This window comes from Corythoichthys intestinalis, chromosome 5 (assembly GCF_030265065.1).
Source record: "Corythoichthys intestinalis isolate RoL2023-P3 chromosome 5, ASM3026506v1, whole genome shotgun sequence".
Lineage (NCBI taxonomy): Eukaryota > Metazoa > Chordata > Actinopteri > Syngnathiformes > Syngnathidae > Corythoichthys > Corythoichthys intestinalis.
The window spans coordinates 61,055,888-61,076,837 of record NC_080399.1 but is presented as its reverse complement, the minus strand read 5'-3'; the positions used below and the strand labels follow the sequence as shown (position 1 = coordinate 61,076,837).

Here is a 20,950-nt window from a genome sequence, read left to right as displayed (position 1 = left end):
ACTTGCCCACTGTGAGAAACAATCTTTTAAAAAAATTCCAGAAATCACCGTGTATAATTTTTTAAACAATTTATTTGTATTATACTGCTGCAAATAAGTATTTCAATACTTGAAAAAAATCAATGTCAATATTTGGTACTGTAGTCTTTGTTTACAATTACAGAGGTCAAATGTTTCCTGTAACGTCTCACCAGGTTTGCACACACTGCCAGAAGAATTTTGCACCATTGCTCCACACAGATCTTCTCTAAATCAATCAGGTTTCTGGACTGTCACGGAGATACACACAGTTTGAGCTTCCTCCAAAGATTTTCTATTGGGTTTAGGTCTGGAGACTGGCTAGGTCCCTCCAGAACCTTGATATGCTTTCAACTCCTTGATTATTCTGGCTGTCTGTTTCGGGCCATTGTATTGTTGGAAGACCCTATCACGACCCATTTTCATTGCTCTAACTGAGGGAAGGAGGTTATTCCCCAAAATCTCACAATACACGGCCCTGGTCATCCTCTCCTTAATACAATGCAGTCGTTGAGTCCCATGTGCAGAAAAACGCCCCAAAAGAATGATGCTACAACCCAAATACTTCACAGTAGGGATGGTGTTCTTGGGATGGTACTCATCATTCTTCTTCTTACAAACACTATGAGTGGAATTAAGACCCAAAAATTCCATTTTAGTCTCATATGACCACATGATTTTCTCCCATGGATCATCCAAATGGTCATTGGCAAATTTTAAACGGGTCAGGACACGTGCTGGTTTAAGCAGGGGAACCTTCCATGCCGTGCATGATTTTAAACTAGAGCTGAAATGAATACTCGAGCAACTCGAGTTAAAAACCTGATCCAAGTAAACCATGATGTCTTAGTGTATTACCAACAGTAACCTTTGAAATGGTGATTTCCTCCTCCTCCTTCCTCCTTTCCTTCCTCTCCTTTCAGGTCATTGGCCAGCTTCTTGGCTGATTCCTCACAATTCTTAGGATAATTGAGACCCTGAGAGTTAGATCTTGCATTGAGCCCCAGTCCGAGGGAGACTGACAGTCATGTTTAGCTTCTTCCATTATCTGATAATTGCTTCAATGATAGATCTTATATCCCCAAGCTGCCTGGCAATTGCCCATGACTCTTTCCAGCCTTGTAGAGGTCTACAGTAGTGTGTCTGGTCTCTTTGGACAGCTCCTTTGGGTGTATGGTGTGGACAGGTGTTTACATGCACCTAACCGCCTCAAACGGGTCAAAAAGTCAGACTCAAAAAGTCCACTAACAGGTCTTTGAGGCTCACAATTCTAGCTAACAGACAGGTATGCAAATACTTATTTGCAGCAGTATAATTCAAATAAATTGTTTTAAAAAATCATAGTGGGATTTCTTTTCTTAGATTGTCTCTCACAGTGGAAAAGCACCTACCATTAAAATTTAAAAACCAGCTCATCATTTCTAAGGTGGAGAAATCGCATAATCGCAGGGTGTTCAAATACTAATTTTCTTCACTGTAAGAGGCTGGGTGACGCTGGTATGTGCACAGCCAATTGGCTCATGGGATGATGCCACTCTTATTGGAGGTCTGTTTGTCAATCACCATAGAGTAAGCTGCAATGGTGCGCAGCCAACCACCTCATGGAATAAAGCCACCGTTGTTGGTGGTCTTGTCGTATCAATCGTAATAGAGGCAGCTGCGATGGTGCTCTTTGGTTTTCTTAGGAGTGCCGGGATCATTCCTGTGCGTTGGATGAGTGTCCGTGGGTATGTACAAAGCCCCCTCGAATCATGTACAGTGTCTTGTTGCGAAAGATTCTCATGAGCCTCATAATGAAAAAATGCATGACTTTTTATTTTTTTGAGAACTTTTTAAAACCGTGCAATGCACTGAAAACTGCGAACCGCAAAGTAGCGAGAGATTACTGTATTTAATTTGAATAATTAAAGACCTGAATCATATGGGGTGGGATGGATGGTGGCACATTTGACAACGTCATTACGTCCGGCGAAACAATTTATCTCATCCATGGGGTAATTTTTGGCAGAGAAAATTTGTTTTCTATACAGAATTAATTCTGTTTAATTAAAAATGACTGCTGTGAAAAGTATGTAAACATGCATAGCAACATGGACATACAAATTGAAGCACATCTATGCAATTTTATGGCTGCAAATTTTCAAGAAAAAAAAAATAAACTGAGGCACTAAATATTTGCTGTTCAATTAATCAGCAGCAGAGACAGCTTCCGCTCACCCTGCATCTGGACCAGAAACTCTGTCTTAATGCGGCGAGCAGCTTCACTCTCGTTCTCATTCCTGGAGCCACACAGAGAGTCCACCTCATCGATAAAGATGATGGAGGGTTTGTGCTGACGGGCTAGATCAAACAGGTTTTTGACAAGTCTTGAAAAGAAAAGAAAAAGATGTTTCAAGTAATGTTCCCTCTAAGCTGCTTGCGCATACTCAGCGCACAAGAAAATCTATGCAACGCACAAAATAAAATCTAGCAGAAACGTATTATAGCATCACTGTCAGCGCCGCAGCGATGTGTCAGCGCGACAGTCCTATTGGTGCGTTGGACACAGCAACACGACAAGTTCAACTGTCGGCGCCGCTGTGATGGGTCAGCGCGACACTCCTCTTGGTGCGTTCGATATGGCAACATGACGCTCCTATTGGTGCGTTCAATACGCCAACGCGACGCTCCCATTGGTGGTGAAAAGTGAGCTAGACTCCTGTGCTAATTTACTGAAGCAACATTCCTTTGCCAATCATAGCAAGCGTTACAGTATTAATTTATATCTAATTTTAGAATTGACATAATCTAGTTAATTAGATCAACAAATTTGTTTTCTGTACCATTTTGCAACTTAACTCAAGGAACGACAAGTGTGTAACTAATAATGTGATACAATTCACTTCACTTAAGATGCGCAGCCAATCATAGCATTAACAGTGTTGTGCATACAGTGCCTTGCAAAAGTATTCGGCCCCCCTTGAATCTTGCAACCTTTCGCCACATTTCAGGCTTCAAACATAAAGATATGAAATTTAATTTTTTTGTCAAGAATCAACAACAAGTGGGACACAATCGTGAAGTGGAACAACATTTATTGGATAATTTAAACTTTTTTAACAAATAAAAAACTGAAAAGTGGGCCGTGCAATATTATTCGGCCCCTTTACTTTCAGTGCAGCAAACTCACTCCAGAAGTTCAGTGAGGTTCTCTGAATGATCCAAGGTTGTCCTAAATGACCGATGATGATAAATAGAATCCATCTGTGTGTAATCAAGTCTCTGTATAAATGCACCTGCTCTGTGATAGTCTCAGGGTTCTGTTTAAAGTGCAGAGAGCATTATGAAAACCAAGGAACACACCAGGCAGGTCCGAGATACTGTTGTGGAGAAGTTTAAAGCCGGATTTGGATACAAAAAGATTTCCCAAGCTTTAAACATCTCAAGGAGCACTCTGCAAGCCATCATATTGAAATGGAAGGAGCATCAGACCACTGCAAATCTACCAAGACCCGGCCGTCCTTCCAAACTTTCTTCTCAAACAAGGAGAAAACTGATCAGAGATGCAGCCAAGAGGCCCATGATCACTCTGGATGAACTGCAGAGATCTACAGCTGAGGTGGGAGAGTCTGTCCATAGGACAACAATCAGTCGTACACTGCACAAATCTGGCCTTTATGGAAGAGTGGCAAGAAGAAAGCCATTTCTCAAAGATATCCATAAAAAGTCTCATTTAAAGTTTGCCACAAGCCACCTGGGAGACACACCAAACATGTGGGAGAAGGTGCTCTGGTCAGATGAAACCAAAATTGAACTTTTTGGCCACAATGCAAAACGATATGTTTGGCGTAAAAGCAACACAGCTCATCACCCTGAACACACCATCCCCACTGTCAAACATGGTGGTGGCAGCATCATGGTTTGGGCCTGCTTTTCTTCAGCAGGGACAGGGAAGATGGTTAAAATTGACGGGAAGATGGATGCAGCCAAATACAGGAACATTCTGGAAGAAAACCTGTTGGTATCTGCACAAGACCTGAGACTGGGACGGAGATTTATCTTCCAACAGGACAATGATCCAAAACATAAAGCCAAATCTACAATGGAAGGGTTCAAAAATAAACGTATCCAGGTGTTAGAATGGCCAAGTCAAAGTCCAGACCTGAATCCAATCGAGAATCTGTGGAAAGAGCTGAAGACTGCTGTTCACAAACACTCTCCATCCAACCTCACTGAGCTCGAGCTGTTTTGCAAGGAAGAATGGGCAAGAATGTCAGTCTCTCGATGTGCAAAACTGATAGAAACATACCCCAAGCGACTTGCAGCTGTAATTGGAGCAAAAGGTGGCGCTACAAAGTATTAACGCAAGGGGGCCGAATAATATTGCACGCCCCACTTTTCAGTTTTTTATTTGTTAAAAAAGTTTAAATAATCCAATAAATTTTGTTCCACTTCACGATTGTGTCCCACTTGTTGTTGATTCTTGACAAAAAATTAAAATTTTATATCTTTATGTTTGAAGCCTGAAATGTGGCGAAAGGTTGCAAGGTTCAAGGGGGCCGAATACTTTTGCAAGGCACTGTATGTGCCCTGCTCATAGGCATCCTGCAAGTTAGCTAGCTAACAACAGTGCAGCTGAGTTAAGAGACACAAATGCTAACCCCTTGTCATGGCGAAAAGAACGAGCAGCAATACTACACTCATTAAGCCAAAGAAAAAAAAAAGTTCTTTTAAGATGGAATGGCTGTCTGGAGTATGAGCAAATAGAAGGACAAGCGGTAACTGAGTGAGATTTTTTTTTCTGCTTTCCCCTTTTTTAACCTGTCCATTGCAAATTTATAACGTCTTAACTTTTCTTAGATCTAATCAAATACTTTTCTCCATTCTGTTTTGAGCGTTAAAGACTAGTTAACAGATGAATGCAACAGATTATTCAACTTATTTAAGTAAACGTGACTTTTTATTAAGCCTATATATCTAAAATTTGGTCATTTTTTACCTAAATCCAGAAAAAATTGCTTTCAAATAATCTTGAAAAATATCTATTCTTGATTTAATAGCATTTCTGACAAGCAAGCTTAAGTCCTTAAACCTATGTTCAGCTAGCTATTTTTCCTTGTTTCAAGAAATCTGAGTGAAATTGACTTGAAGCACTGGCAGATAATTACACTTATTTCTAGTAGATTTACACTGAAAACAAGGGAATTTATCTTGTTTTAAGGAGATGTGTTTTCGCAGTGTATCTGCTCAGACACTGAGAATAGGAATCTTGAAGTGTCCATATTGTCTGAACAGTTTTAATGTGGGAGTTTGATATATATACTGTACTGCCATTGTCGTTGTTCATTATGTTAACTCAACCATACTACAACTGGACTTTAACCAGGCCAAAGCAGGCTCCTCCTATGGTTAAAGCAGGACTCTCACATATAAGATAGTACACATCTCATGAACAACGAGATTTTGGTCTTTTTCATTTTAAGTTGGCAAATCAATTATATTAAAAGTATACTAATGAAAAAATTGTTGCTGTAATTTCATTGTTTTAATAAGCCATGTAACTTGCTATGATCCAAGGTTTTGAACAGGCATAACACTGGTAAATGGCCACAGTGTATACATCTGATGTTGTGCTTGTGTGTCTGCTCAGACAAATGAAAAGATAGAGGGAACATTGGTTTCAAGGTTTTAGTGTTTATCTAAGTACAGTGGTACATAGGGTTGGGCATCGAGCATCGATGTGATCCGGGACTAACACTCCGATGCTCCTGGAACCGTTCGAATTTATAAATTTCAATTCCATGTTCCTGTGCCCTGACCGCAGATCGGAAAAAAATGGCTGCCGAACACCACTAAGAAGAAGCCAGATGAAGAGTGTGTATTGCAACTTCACTTCAATCGTAGTTACTGTGCGGCGGTGTGCGAAAGTTTCGCTCAACTTCACAAAGAACAATGAGCAGTCAGCTCAGTGCAACATTTCCAGCACAGCTATATCATGCAAATGTGGCTGCACGACCAATAGGATTAAACACCTATGGCTTCTTAAGTGTATTTTTTGTAAAAACAAGTTAACATACTTCTCACTTTCTCCCAGCCACTTAGACATGAGGTCTGAGGAAGAGACCGAGAAGAAGGTGGAGTTGTTAGCCTCAGTGGCCACAGCCTTTGCCAGGTATGATTTTCCTGTTCCCGGTGGGCCAAACAGCAGGATGCCTCTCCATGGCGTCCGCTTACCTGGGAACAAACATCTTGTTGTTGTGTATGACAAATAGGACACGAGGTGAACATTTACATATCTGGCAGGCAACCATATTCACAGAAAAATACTTTTTTTGGTTTGTTTTACATTTATGCAGAGTTCTATCACATGGCAAGATTTTTCCCTGTGCCCCCCATAATCCTCAAAGAGAAGACATTTGCAATGGAAACCAGAACCCTTCGTAGTTATGGTAATTGTGGCGGTTGACCAAACCGAGCAATGGACCCATTGCAAAACCATGCCCCCAGATCCCAAAAGTCGGACACCAGCTGTAGAGTTGCATAGGAATACTGTGTAGTCTTGACTTAAAACTAGGGCTGTCAAACGATTAAAATTTTTAATCGAGTTAATTACCGCTTAAAAATTAATTAATCGTAATTAATCGCAATTAATCGCAATTCAAACCATCTATAAAATATGCCATAATTTTCTGTAAATTATATATATATTCTGTAAAATAAATTGTTGGAATGGAAAGATAAGACACAAGATGGATATATACATTCAACATACGGTACATAAGGACTGTAGTGGGCATTTCACTCTACTGTCATTTAAATCTGTCTATGCTGTCCTCACTCCGAAGCGTCTACTTTTTCCAAAGCTAGACAGCTAGTGAACGACGCCTTAATAATCAGACTTCTTCCTTTTTCATTTGATGTATTAGTAAAATGGCCTCAAACCATTGTCCTCTTTAGACCGTCGTAAAACTACAAAAAAAGCACACAAGCATTGCATTAGCAACAACGTTAGCTTAGCACGCTATACAGGTTCACTAAACATAAACAAAAAGCGTCTCATACAAAAAATATAACATTTCGCTTACTAACATAATATGTACATTCTTTACAACAACCATACTTACGGACAAATCTTGTCCAAGGATCATACAAGCACAACATTACAACGTAGGCGTCAGCCCGAGACGTCGTGCAGCCATATTGAACTGGCAAGAAAACAACAAACCATGTCGCAAAGCGACCACAAGAGTTCGCTGTGAGACAGCACAAAAAGCCTTGCTGTAAAACTTACCAAAAGGCAGAATACTGTCTGGGCGGGACATGTGCGTTAATTGCGTCAAATATTTTAACGTGATTAATTTAAAAAATTAATTACCGCCCGTTAACGCGATAATTTTGACAGCCCTACTTAAAACATCTTTTTTCTAACTTTAAAATTGCAAAAACCTGATGGTTTAATGCTGTGCGTTGGGTACCTGTCATTCCGACACCAGGTACCCTGAAAGATTGGGGGAGGAATTTTAAGGTGCCTTTTTCAAAGTCTAAAAGAAAGCTCGCCAAATGCAAGCTATGGAGAAGGCTCCGTTGTCGACCGAATAAACAACTGAATGTCAAGACAGGCACCCAAGGACACTTATGCTTGCTCAAAGGTAAGTTAATGATCGATTTGTAAAAAAAAAAAAAAAAAAAAAATATATATATATATATATACACATATATTAAGGGTGTAACGGTACATGTATTCGTATTGAACCGTTTCGGTACTTGGTGCTCGGTTCGGAACGGAGGCGTACCGAACATGTTTCTGACGTAGTGTAACCCTTACTTTTCGAGGCTGTGAGTCGATCGGGTTACAGTTTCTTTGTGTAGATTATATTTACTCCGTCTTCTCTACTATGATGAGGACCAACACGGTAGCACAGTATATAACCCAGAAACGGCACGACAACGTGGCCGGCGCGAGAATGCAGTGAAACACGGGCGTTAAAGTCTGTCAGCCAATGCACACCAGTTGCAGTGCGGCCGCGTGTTAGACGCGTCCCGGAAGCGGCTGAACGCGATGCATGCGAAAAGAACGGCAGAGTTTATTATTTGACGCGAGACGCGGCCCTCCAGCGTCAATATTACTAGCTAGCAGACCGGGCAGACCGGAAGTCACTCGTGTAAAAATACGGTGGATCCGGTCGATTTTCAAACTAATATGCAATCGTAACCCACTTTTTAAGTCCATCAGATCTCTTGGGTGGTAGACTGGGGCAAAGTTGACTTGTCTTTGTTGATTTACAGTTGTCTTCTCTGCTATAATAATAACCAACACGGCCCCGTGTTCAAGACAAAACCCTCCTACTACAACAAAACAAGTAGGAACTAATATTCACATAGGAACTAAAGTTATACAACATAAAGTAGACAATATAAATGAAAACACATAATTAAAAAAATAATAGCCCATTTAAATAAAATGAATTGAAATGAGCTAAAACACCTGTAATTAAATAATAATAATAATAATAATCCTGCTTACACAATTAAATTTATTAATTTTTGTGTGGCGCTTTAACTTGAAAAAATCCACCAATAATGCTCTTGAAAACCGTTCATAAGGAAAAAAAATGTTTCATTGGGGCATTTCCTTTGTAAAATACATGTTAAAATCTTTGTCATTAGGATTGATTTTCTCTTTAGCACAGGACTTCTTTTTTCTTCTTTCTTTCAGAAAGAAAGCTGACCAATATGCGGGGGTCTGAAAGGCAAATTGTTGTTGGATTATCTTTAAATTCCCGCTATTTTTTGAACAGAATTCTAGCTTTGTATAGGCTACTGTTCCTATTGTTGAAAGCACAAAAGTGTGTAAAAAACAACTAGCACATTTATATGTTGCATTTTGTTTTCTTACTGTACCGAAAATGAACCGAACCGTTACCTCAAAACCGAGGTACGTACCGAACCGAGATTTTTGTGTACCGTTACACCCCTAACATATATATATATATATATATATATGTATATATGGCGGAAAACACAGACAAGACTGAAAAAGAGTTTCTGCTCTTGCACTACTCTTTAAAAGAAACTGCTGTATTTTAAGCCAAAACAACTGTAGTGTTTGAAAGAACAATATGTCTATATGCTGCCATAGCAGATTCATGGCGCATCAAGTCCCCAAACTATTTTTAATTTGTCCGTTTTACCCCAGAAACCCCCGCTTACAGACGTTGCGCAACCGCTTTTGTTTCAACCCAGCCATAAAACGAAGATAATTATATTTATTATTCAAAATGTCTGTCATTTTTAGCTTTGAATCATTAATTGATGTCTAATATTTCCTTTAAAAAAACAAAAAAAAAACGACTATAAAAAATTATTCACTCGCATGTTTTAAACTTTTGAACAAATGACATCACAATGAAAAAAATGGTGTCTGTAAAGAAGTCCCGGATATCTACCTCATAACTATCGTTTAATTGTTTTTTTTTTTTGTTACTGTCACATTTTCTCCGATATGTTAGACGATAAATAATCGATCCAAGCAAAGAAAAAAAAAAAAAAAAAAGAACGTTTAAAAGGATAAATATATGAAAAAGAAAATCTCAACCACTCCTTGATGTCTGCGATTTCTGCATTGCGACCCTTGTTATATGACCATGTTTCACCCATAAAATCCCCAAAACATCCAGCTGTAGTCATTCACAGCTGTGTCTTGACACTCAGTGATACATGCTACATGGAGTTTTTGGATCGAAACAAGGTAAGTACGCGATATCTTGTTAAAATCATGGCGTCTTTAATTCTGCTCTTTCTCAAGCTCTCACCTCCATATTTTTTTTAAATGCCCTCCTGTTCAAAATTTTTCTTCCCCCAGAAAATTGAGATTTTAAGCTTTCCAAGGATGTCTCACACATGCATATCGGACAATTTTTAAAGTTGGCCAAATTGGGGGTCTCAGAGCAGAACTTCAAGTCACCTGAGTGTTTTCCGCCATATATATTTGATAGCATGGAGACTATTAATGTTATTTTTCTAACATTTGACCGCCTACTTGTTTACTAGCTTGTCACTACACAAATAGAGTAAAATATAACTAATCTAAACTGTCAAGACCCCACAAACTTTCTATAAAAAAAGGAATACGTACTTGAGTTTGGTCACGGACGCACACGAAGGAAAGTTCCCGTCGAATGCACGTCACTATCTCAACGTTGAGAGAAAAAAAAATCTCAACTTTAAGCATTTTATTTATGTTGTATTCATGTTGCACATCATCATGTATGTCTTTGATGTACGTCATTTATTTAGCACCTCTGGTTAATATTGAGAATCCAACTGAACGTAAAAGACTGCTTATTGATCACCACAAAAGCTTTGGGAGAAAAATCTGACAGAAAAAATTACGTTACTAAGTAGCTAACGTTATAGCTAGATAGCTATTCGGCCTGTGGGGTTTCTCGTTTTAAGTTGCGAGTGGCAGCATTTCGCCTTGATGATAATAATCGTCTCCTCTCTGCATTAGTCAAAGCTTTTTGGCAGTGGCCCGACGGTAGGCTCTCCTTTATTATTATTTTTTTGGTAAAACCTTGTGTATCCATCAACTAATACAATTTTTTTTTTTTTTTTGTCAACTAAAACTAGACTAAAACTTGTTTGAATATTCGTCGACTAAAATTAACACATTTTGAAATGACTAAAATATGACTAAGTCAAAGGCTAATACTGTATGTATTTTCGGCCAAAAGATTAAGATAGAGATTAATAGGGCTGCCAAAGACAACACTGGTGGCAGCCAATGAACGAATGTTCATGTTTTGAACCGGAAGTGACCCTGGAATCTCCCAAATGAATAGGCAGTGACTCAAACTCAACAGTAAGTGACCTGTATACGCCCTTAAAATGAAAAGAAAGTGACCTACCTTTAAATGCTCTAGTTTCCAGTTGCCCCTCCCAGTCTAAATGTAGTAGGCGTCGAACGCCGTCAATGGCAGCCATAGAGTTAACTGAGACACTATTATGGTGGAGAATTTTGGTAGCAACTAGTTGGTTCTTTCTTTCTTTTTTTTTTTTTTTTTTAATATTGACACCTTTTTAAATCTCGATGTGGTGATGATTTCAACAATGGCTGCAACATCAAAAATTAGTGAAGGATGTAAGGGTGTCTAAATGCCTTACAATTCTATATCAGAACCTCTTAAGATGTGGTGACGGTTTCAAATTGTGAAGAAAATAAATATGTCATCCTGTAATTAGAGTGATGGCAATAAGAAATACATTTCAGCAACTGTAACCTCTTTTGACGTTCTTTATTTAGACGTTACCTGTAAAAAGGTGCGGGAATTTGATGGGAAGAATGACGGCCTCTTTTAGAGCTTCCTTGGCTCCCTCTAGCCCAGCCACATCATTCCACCTTACATTGGGCTTCTCCATTACAATCGCACCTGGACACAGACATTAGCATTCATACTTTCATCACTTGTTGGACAGACTTGTAATAATTGTGATATGTTTGTGCTAGGTAGGGCTGCAACTAACGATTATTTTCATAATCAATTATTCAGATGATTAAATAAATGATTAATCATATAAATGTGACTTTTTCAATTACCTTCACAATTTAACTTGAAATTGTTTTAGGCATTTTGTAAGTAACAATGACGACAAATGGGATAACTATTTCCTTAAAAAAAAAATAAAAAAAAATAAAAATAAAAAAAAAAAAAAGTATTTTATTACAGCCTCCTGTCTTTAGTCTACAACTGTACTGTTTTATAGACATACACATACATACATTAGCAAACATAAAAACAGTTTCTCTGTACACAAATCAGACCAAATTGGATGTTAATTATATTGATGCAAAATGTCCTCCAATTCCGGCATGACTAATTTTCATTGTCTTTAAGGATTTCTGTTAGGATTCATTGATATTATGAGGCCAGCTGGAAAAAAACTGTACGATACTATTAAATGTATAAATTATTTATGGAAGTTTTATTATTATCATCAAGATGTGCACTGTGCAGTCATGATTGTAGGATGTGACTTATTTCCTGTTTTGTTCACTCACCCATAAGTTGCTCCTGAAGCTTCTTCTTCTCCGGGTTTTCCCCCTCACTGTCACTGTCACTTCTACACAGAACACATAATTTTCAACTTTAGAGATAAACTATTAAAACACATCTCGTATAAATAGACACAACAGACAACACCTAACATACTGAAAACGGGACAATGCATATTGCTGATGTCAGGAGGAAGGGCCGGCGATTTAAAATATAAGCGGCACAGATAAATGTTTGCCCACTTCCTGATGGGCATTCTAAAAAGGTGGATCACCAAAATCTGGGTTCATCAGTCAACTCTGAATTGACTTACGCTGATGTGGAAAACACTGATAACCTGACTCCAAATTAGGTGATCTCAATTAGTTAAGGGAACACAGAGTATATTCTTCTGGGGTTTCGGGCATAAATAGCCATAGTTAACGGAGCCCCAATACAATGATTGTCACCATGGCAGTGGGGGGAAGAAAGGGCCTGTTACTTCAGACCCAGTGAGCTGGAGATACTAATGCAGGCATACAGTGAACTTTTTGCCGAAGGTCCCAGTGCTATTGAAGCAACAAAGGAGAGAGAAGCAGAATGGGGGTGAAATTGCAGCTCAAGTAAAGGTGTAAGTTTGAAGTATTCAATTAAACATTTAAGATTCAGGATATAATTATTATTTAGGTCCAATCCAACATGGCAAAAAGGAGTTGGAAGCAGCAAAAAAGGAAATATAAAAATCATCTAAAGTGGTATTATATTTATCTCGGCAATTGAACCATTTTGATTTTAATTCAATCATGTTTTTTTAATTGCTTTGGGCTAATCAACAAAATAAACGTTTATACTCTACTATGTTGTAACTCCGTCTGATAATTCCCAATAGGAGTACTGCTGAATCTTGTCTATCCGTCCTGGGAGTGGATCTCTCCTGACTGTGGTTCTCCCCAAGGTATCTCATGTTTTCCAAAGGGTTTTTGGAATTTTTCCTTGCTGACATGGAGGGTCTAAGGATGAGGGATGCCCAGGACTTGGACTAGAACTTTATTTAATTCATCTACTGTTTCAACTGTAGGAGTGGCAACCTCTTGGTACCTCACGATACGATACGATTTGCGATACAAAGCTCACGATAACGATGATCTGACTATATGGCGATACAACGATTATCGATACATTGTTCAGGAAATCATTCTAGGATATTCTACAAACAACTAATGAACAGAAAAACAAGCTTTTGCTGTGAATTGGGATGAGTATCACTAGTAGACGTTCAATCCGTTTGAAGTGGGAGGGATGACAGCGAATGAACGAATGTTCATGCGCTGCCACCCTCCCATGACCGGTAGAGGCAGCCAATGCCAGGCAATGCGGTAATTTTGGGCCGTTTAAGGTCATTTACCTGTTGATTTTGGGGTATTTTATGGGTCTCTCCCTGTTTATTTAGCGTTACAGAGCAGGAAATGACCTGGTAATCATCCAAATGAATAGGCAGTGACTCAAACTCAACAGAAAATGACCTGTAAATGCCCTAAAATGAACAGCAGGTGACGCGTAAATGCCCTGAAAATTGGACAGAATGACTGTGAATTCGTTGGTTTCAAATGAAGGAACATTCCCAGTCTATATGGATTGGGCTTCGAGCACCGTCAATGCAGCCTTAGACTTAACTGAGACACAAATATGGTGGAAGATTTTGGTAGCAACTTGTTGGTTCATTTTTGTTTTGTTTTTTTAGACAATAGCCACGTTTACATGCTGACTTTTATTCATACCGATTCAAATCATTCCGAATGGAAATTTCAGATCAGCTGTTTACATGTCACTTCATCTATTCCGATCCAGCGTTTACATGTGACTGCCTTTATTCCGAAAGGACGTTTGACAACTGCCGTCTGACATGCGCAGATTAATCAAAACAAAGCGTCACGTTGCAAAACATGGAGATGGATCGTCAGAGTGCTGCTGTTGTGTTTGTGGGGTCGTATCCGCTTCTGCTGTTTTGCTCTTTTGCCTTGTAGTAGCCGGTTTTCCACCGGTTTCTAATCTGGTCAACGCTCCGGTCTATTCTGGCTTCGTGTAACCTCTCGTGAACTTTTTTTAAATAGTTCACTGTTCCTCGTTTTACGCCCGTCTAAGCGAGCAATTATATTCAATTCTTTTAAAGTTTGAATTAAATACAATCTTTCCGCCGGACTCCAATTAGGTGCGCTGTGCTTGGAAGCCATGTTGCAAGTGACGTTACTTACGTCACAAAGTGACGTCACCACGTCAGTACGGAGCATGTGCAGAAAGAACGCAACCAGACACCATTCCGCTTCCCTGTTACATGATATAATTTTACTTCTAATCGGTTTGGGAAAAGGAATATTCCACCCCTGTGAATCGGAATGAAATTCCATTCGGTTTGGGCCTGTTCATTCCGAATGAGGTGTTTATATGGAACACATTTATTCGGTTTGAACAAATATTCCGATTGTAATTGGAATATTTGGCTCCATGTAAACGTGGCAATTGACTCCTTTTAAAATATATCGATTATCTCGATTCTTGGCAGGAGCATATCGATAACCTTTTGGGATGCAAAATATCACGATATATCACCATTTCAATATTTTGTCACACCCCGATTTGACTGTGTATCATATTGCCTCTGCAAAGCCCTTTGAGACAACCTTGTTGTGATTTAGGGCTCTACAAATAAAATTGAATTGAATTGAATTGAATTATACAGTGGCTACTTCACATAGTGATGTAACAAAATGTTTTATATACCCTCAAACTTGCATGGTACAGTGGTACATACAGTGGTATGAAAAAGTATCTCAACCTTTTGGAATTTCTCACATTTCTGCATAAAATCTCTAAATGTGATCTGATCTTTGTCAAAATTACACAGATGAAAAAAAACAGCGTCTGCTTTAACTAAAGCCACCCAAACATCTATATGTTTTCATATCTTGAGGATAGTATGCAAACAATGACAGAAGGGGGAAAACTAAGTAAGTGAACCATCACATTTAATATTTTGTGGCCCCCCACCTTGGTAGCAATAACTTCAACCAGACGCTTCCTGTAGCTGCAGATCAGACTGACACATCAGTTGGGACTAATCTTGGCCCATTCTTCTCGACAAAACTGCTGTCATTCAGTCAGATTCCCGAGATGTCGGGCATGAATCGCTGTCTTTAGGTCATGCCACAGCATCTCAATGGAGTTCAAGTCTGGACTTTAACTTGGCCACTCCAGAATGTGTATTTTGTTCTTCTGAAACCATTCTGTGGCTGATTTACTTCTGTGTTTTGGCTCATTGTCTTGTTGTAGTATCTATCCTCTTTTTAGCTTCAACTGTCTTACAGAAGGCCTCAGGTTTTCCTGGAAAACCTCCTGATAAACTTTTGAATTCATTATTCCATTAATGATTGCAAGTTATGCAGGCCCTGAGGCAGCAAAACAGCCCCAAATGATGATGCTCCCTCCACCATGCTTCACAGTGGGGCTGAGGTGTTGATGTTGGTGAGCAGTTTCATTTTTCCTCCACACATGACGTTGTGTGTTACTCCCAAACAATTCAACTTTGGTTTCATCACTCCACGAAATATTTTGCCAAAACGTCTGTGGAGTGTCCAAGTGCCTTTTTGCGAACATTAAACGAGCAACAATGTTTTTTTTTTTTTCAGACAGCAGAAGCTTCCTCTGTGAAGTCGTCCCATGAACACCATTCTTGGCCATAGTTTGATGTATAGTTGATGTGTGCACAGAGATATTGGACTGTGCCAGTGATTTCTGTAAGTCTTTAGCAGACACTCTAGGGTTCTTTTTTTACCTGTCTGGGTATTCTGCTGATCTCTTGGCGTCATCTTTGTTGGACACCCACTCCTTGGGAGAGAAGCATTAGTGCCAAACTCTCTCCATTTGTAGACAACTTCTCTGACTGTCGATTGATGAACATTCAGACTTTTAGAGATGGTTTTAGATCCTTTCCCAGTTTGATACAAATTAAGAATCATTGATCGCAGGTCTTCAGACAGCTCTTTTGACCGAGCCACATCAGACAATGCTTCTCATTGAGACATTTCTTACCAGGTGTGTTTTATATAGTGGGCAGAGCAGCTTTAAACCACTCTCCTTAGGCAGACAGTAGGTGCCTAAAATAACGTTTTGATAGTTATTTATGTTAATTGTAAAGAATTGATTTTGTTCTATAAAAGAAGTTGTTACAGTAATTGTTATTTGGTTATATAAGACAGGCTTGTTATTTGTCGTTTGGTTTAGTGGGACGGGCTTGTGACGTTATGTCGTACCATATAATCGGCAGCGAGAGCCATTTTGGACGAGTCCGTCGGCGCAGGGCATGAAGGAGTAAGCATAGGAAGTATTGCGCCCAGATAATTTTTTGACCTACATTCTCTATCTCTCAGTTGCTCTTTTGTTTGTAATTTTGATGTCAAGCTGTGGATTACATTTTGTTGGATTAAAGAACGAACGTATGGAGCGGCGTGAAAGAAGAGGATAGCGTCGGGTTGAAGGGCTTTCGTTGTGGATCCTACACACTTACTTCACTTACTTATTTTTCCCCCTTCTCTCATTGTTTGCATACTACACTCATTAAAAATATGAATACCTATAAATGTTTGGGTGGTTTTCATTAAAGCAGACACTGTATTTATATCTGTGTGATTTTGACAAAGATGATTTTATGCAGAAAAGTGAGAAATTCCAAAAGGTTTGGAAACTTTTTCATACCACTATAGGCCAAAATTATATTTGAGCCCTAGATATTGTACTGTGAAAAGAAAAATCTGTTCACATCATCCCCATCATTTACAGAAGGTGCAGAAATTGGAATTTATGTTCCATCAATGCACACAATGATTTGGAAACACAGTAAAATGAAAATGAATTAAGCTATTTATCTCATGCTGAGGTAGCAGCATACTCATAGCCAATTTAAAGATGTAAAAACTCGAGAGAGTGGGCCCATATGACTTCTACAGCAGTCACCTGACAATCCTGTGGAATTCCACCTTGAGGTTTCTGGGAGCATCACCATTACTGGCAAGAAATGTTTCCGTGTCAGTTACTTTTCTCACTACTCTGCACACTCTACTCACCCTGTGCTCTGCATCGCCAAAACTGCTGTTTGGAAAAAAACCTAGCGCTATGCATAAGATTTGCAGAGATGCGCACATTTACGGTGTGTCAGGTTATTTATGTATCAGGGATTTTCCGATCCGGTCTGGTAATCAGAAATCGGCCGATCGCACCATTTTTCGGAGAATCTGAATCGGGTGAAATGGCTTTGCTTTTTAATTTAACAAATATATTTGTTTTCATGCTCTTATGGCCTCTCACCTCCCTTCTACTAGCTAAGCAGTGCGACCAAACTTGTTTTTTTATTTCTTGTTCACCTGCTGGTGCTCGGTACTTTAAGTTGACAATGGTTGACAGATTTGTAGCTTTGATCTAGCGAGAGAAAGCTCGTACCAGCAGATGCCTAGTTGCTGCACCTGAAGAAAAAAAGTTAGGTGCATTGCAACCAATGCAAAAATATTTCCCAACGTTATTATTTTCCAATATCATTCAGGCCTACTTTATATATGTTTTTTCCCTTTTTAAGGGCTATAAAGTAACAACATAATCCAGACATACAATGTCATTGCCAAAGGATACAAAAATATACATGTTTTATACTCTGCAATACTCCAGGAAACAGTGGAAGAGGAAAGAAATACAGTAAAAAGTACAGTACTGTAACATGCTTGGAACTCAGATCGTGACTGTGTCGGACTCGGACTCAGGTGCATACATATGCGATAGGAACATCTCCACTATGTATGGCCAGAGGAGGCTGTCAGGTAAATTATACTATTACATGAGAAGCGGTAGCGTTCGTAGGTCTACCCAGGATCAGAAGATTTTCTCGTGTCGCAAAGCATTTTGAATGATTTACACTTCAGATGTCGATGGGATCAGATTGGAATGGACATGTCACACAGCAGGTGTAGCACAGAAACTCAAGAGAACCTGCCAGCGAGTAGGCTAAGTTCACAGAGACTGTTACTACGGTGAATGACTCAGTGTTTCAGTTACCTCCTTGCTCAGTTTTCACATAACCTGCTTTTTGGAATACCCCTCTGGAAATATCGGCTTTAAGGCCTATTTTTACATATCAGAAAAGTGATCCCCCCCCCCCCCCCAATTTCTTAGACAAGACTGTTTCCGCTGGGATGCACGTGATAAAGGTGTTGCCTGTCCCTTTAAATAAATCGAATTAAAAAAAAAAAAAAAAAAAAAAAAAAACACTTACTTGTCATTGTTCTGGGACTCCTTCACTGGCTTCTTGCCCTGTTTGTCTTTATTCTTCAGGTAATCCTTAAGTTTCTCCGCTCTGTCCAAATATTGCATACACTTTGCCCGAATGCTTTCCTTCGCCTTGTCACTGTGGGCCTCATCTATGTGGGCAAAACATTTCAGACAACACTATGAAAATAACCACGTTTGCTCCAGTGGAATGCAAACGTCCGACTGCTACTGCTCACATTTAATGGCGTGAAGAAAATACTCCACAGCATGTTGGTAAAGGCGCAATGCCTCCTCATAATTCTTCGACTTGTCTTCTTCTGTGGCTTTGGTCACAAGATCAATCGCTTTCTGACAGTGACGCAGAGACAAGTAAGAGATAAATAAACAGACATCTCAAATGCCAGGTTGGTAACGTGTTCACCTCACCATCAACAGCAACTGACCGAGAACACTCATTGCTGCATGTCATTAAATATAATGCAGACCATAACGGGCCACAAATGCGCTGCAGCGCGCTCAACAACCTCTAGCACAACACAACGTGCATTTAATCATGACACACAATAATTAAACAGTTTTGTCAAACACTGTGTTTTTATAAAGGAGATAATTGAAGACGACAGCTCACTGTGGCGCCTGCTGTTAGCTGAACCGCATCTTTCCGACGGTTGTTTAGTAACAACTACGACATGCTAGCTTGAAAAGCAGTCTACCTGCAATGTTGACGTTGACATTTCATCTCACACTTCTGCTCTCCGTCCAGATTTATTTCTTCAATATTTCCGAACGTATGACTAAACACACTCTCAGATTAACTATGCGGTGTTTTCAACAGATACATTGATATTAACATGACAAAACAGGCTAATTCCAGTGGAGTTAGCTAGCAAAGACGCCAGCTCCGCCCTTATCTCAAAGATGAAATAGGCTACTACATCCGGTTTAAACCTTCAAACTATCACACAGATTGTGAGTTTGATCGTTTTGCTGAGGATGTATGCCAAATTAAATTTTCGTGACTGGAAAACAATGAAAAGGATGTCAAAAAATAAATAACGCACTTCCATATGAAAGAAAATGGCATAGCGTGTTAACACTTTCAACATAATATCAGGGTTGAAAGTGGCTAGAATTTCTTGCCAGAGCTCCCTGACGTTTTTTTTTTTTTTTTTTTTTTTTTTTAAATAAAATTGTTATCATTATGACAAGCAATTGAAACTTATAAAGAACATCAAATATACAAGAAATACGAGAGAAAAAAATACACAGAAAAACCGTTTCTTTGACTGCAATGCACGGGTTTTTTTTTTTTTTTGTTTTTTTGTGTGCTGTTGTATGTTTTTGTATGTTGTCTTTATTATGCGTGTTTTTAACACTTGTGTATGTAAATCGGACGTTGGCATATAGCAGAAAACACTCAGGTGACTTGACTTTCCGCTCTGAGACCCCCAATTTGGCCAAATTTCAAAATTGTCCGATATGCATGTGTGATACATCATTGGAAAGCTTAAAATCTCAATTTTCTGGGGGAACAAAAAATTTGGACAGGAGGGCATTTTTTAAAAAAAAATGTTTTTTAAACAGCAAAACCATATCTGGAGGTGAGAGCACGCGAGAGCAGAATTACAGACGCCATGACTTTAACGAGATACTATCTCGTACTTACCTTGTTTCGATCCCAAAACTCCATGTCGCATGTATCACTGAGTGTCAAGACACAGCTGTGAATGGCCACAGCTGGATTTTTGGGGGGGTTTTATGGGTGAGACATGGTAATATAACATGGGTTGCAATGCAGAAATCGCAGACATCAAGGAGTGGTCGTGATTTTCTTTTTCATATATTTACCCTTTAAATTTTTTTCCCCAATTTTTCTTTGTTTGGATGGATTATTTATCATCTAACATATCGGGGAAAATGCAACAGTACCAAAAAAAAAAAAAAAAAAACAATTTAGCGAATAGTTATGAGGTAGATATCTGTGACTTTTTTACAGATGCCATTTTTTTCACATTGTGACGTAATTTGTTTAAAAGTTTAAAATATGCGAGTGAATAATTGTTTTAAGACTTTTTTTTTTTTAAAACAAAATATTAGACACCAATTAATGATTCTAAGATAAAAATGACAGACATTTTGAATAATAAATATAATTACCTTGTTTTCATGGCTGGTTTGAAACAAAAACGGTTGCGCATTCTGTAAACTGTAAACCAGGGTTTTCAGGGTAAAACAGACAAATTAAAATTAGTTCAGGGGCTTAATGCGAAATGAATCTGCTATGGCAGCATATAGACATATTGTTCTATTAAACACAACAGTTGTTTTGGCTTAAAATACAGCAGTTTCTTTTAAAGAGGAGTGCAAGAGCAGAAACTTTTTTCAGTCTTGTCTGTGTTTTCCACCATATTGTTTTCTTCTTGGAGATGACAGGTGGTGGCAATAACTAAATCACACTTGCAGCCAGTTAAAATGGATTAAAGTTGACCTAACCTGTGTCCTTGTGTGTACCACACTGAGCATGGAAAAAAGAAAGAAGACCAAAGATATGTCTGAGGACTTGAGAAGTAAAATTGTGAGCAAGCATGGGCAATCTCAAGGCTACAAGTCCA

The 20,950-nt window shown here is 38.9% G+C and overlaps 1 protein-coding gene across 2 annotated transcripts in view; it reads right to left on the bottom strand.

Moving 5' to 3' along the window:
* The window catches only part of vps4a (vacuolar protein sorting 4 homolog A), a 28,765-nt gene extending 9,490 nt beyond the window's left edge, over positions 1–19,275 (bottom strand). The window contains exons 1-7 of one of the 2 annotated variants that reach the window (XM_057837090.1): positions 19,052–19,275; positions 18,575–18,686; positions 18,343–18,487; positions 12,056–12,117; positions 11,307–11,426; positions 6,075–6,231; positions 2,236–2,384 (exon numbers count right to left, since the gene is read on the bottom strand). In XM_057837090.1, the coding sequence (XP_057693073.1) occupies positions 2,236–2,384; positions 6,075–6,231; positions 11,307–11,426; positions 12,056–12,117; positions 18,343–18,487; positions 18,575–18,686; positions 19,052–19,072 (766 nt within the window). In that variant the 5' untranslated portion in view covers positions 19,073–19,275. Of the gene's footprint in view, positions 1–2,235; positions 2,385–6,074; positions 6,232–11,306; positions 11,427–12,055; positions 12,118–18,342; positions 18,488–18,574; positions 18,687–18,764; positions 19,024–19,051 lie in introns of those variants that run through there. The other variant, XM_057837089.1, reaches the window with a different exon arrangement.
* Between the last annotated feature and the right edge of the window lie 1,675 nt (positions 19,276–20,950).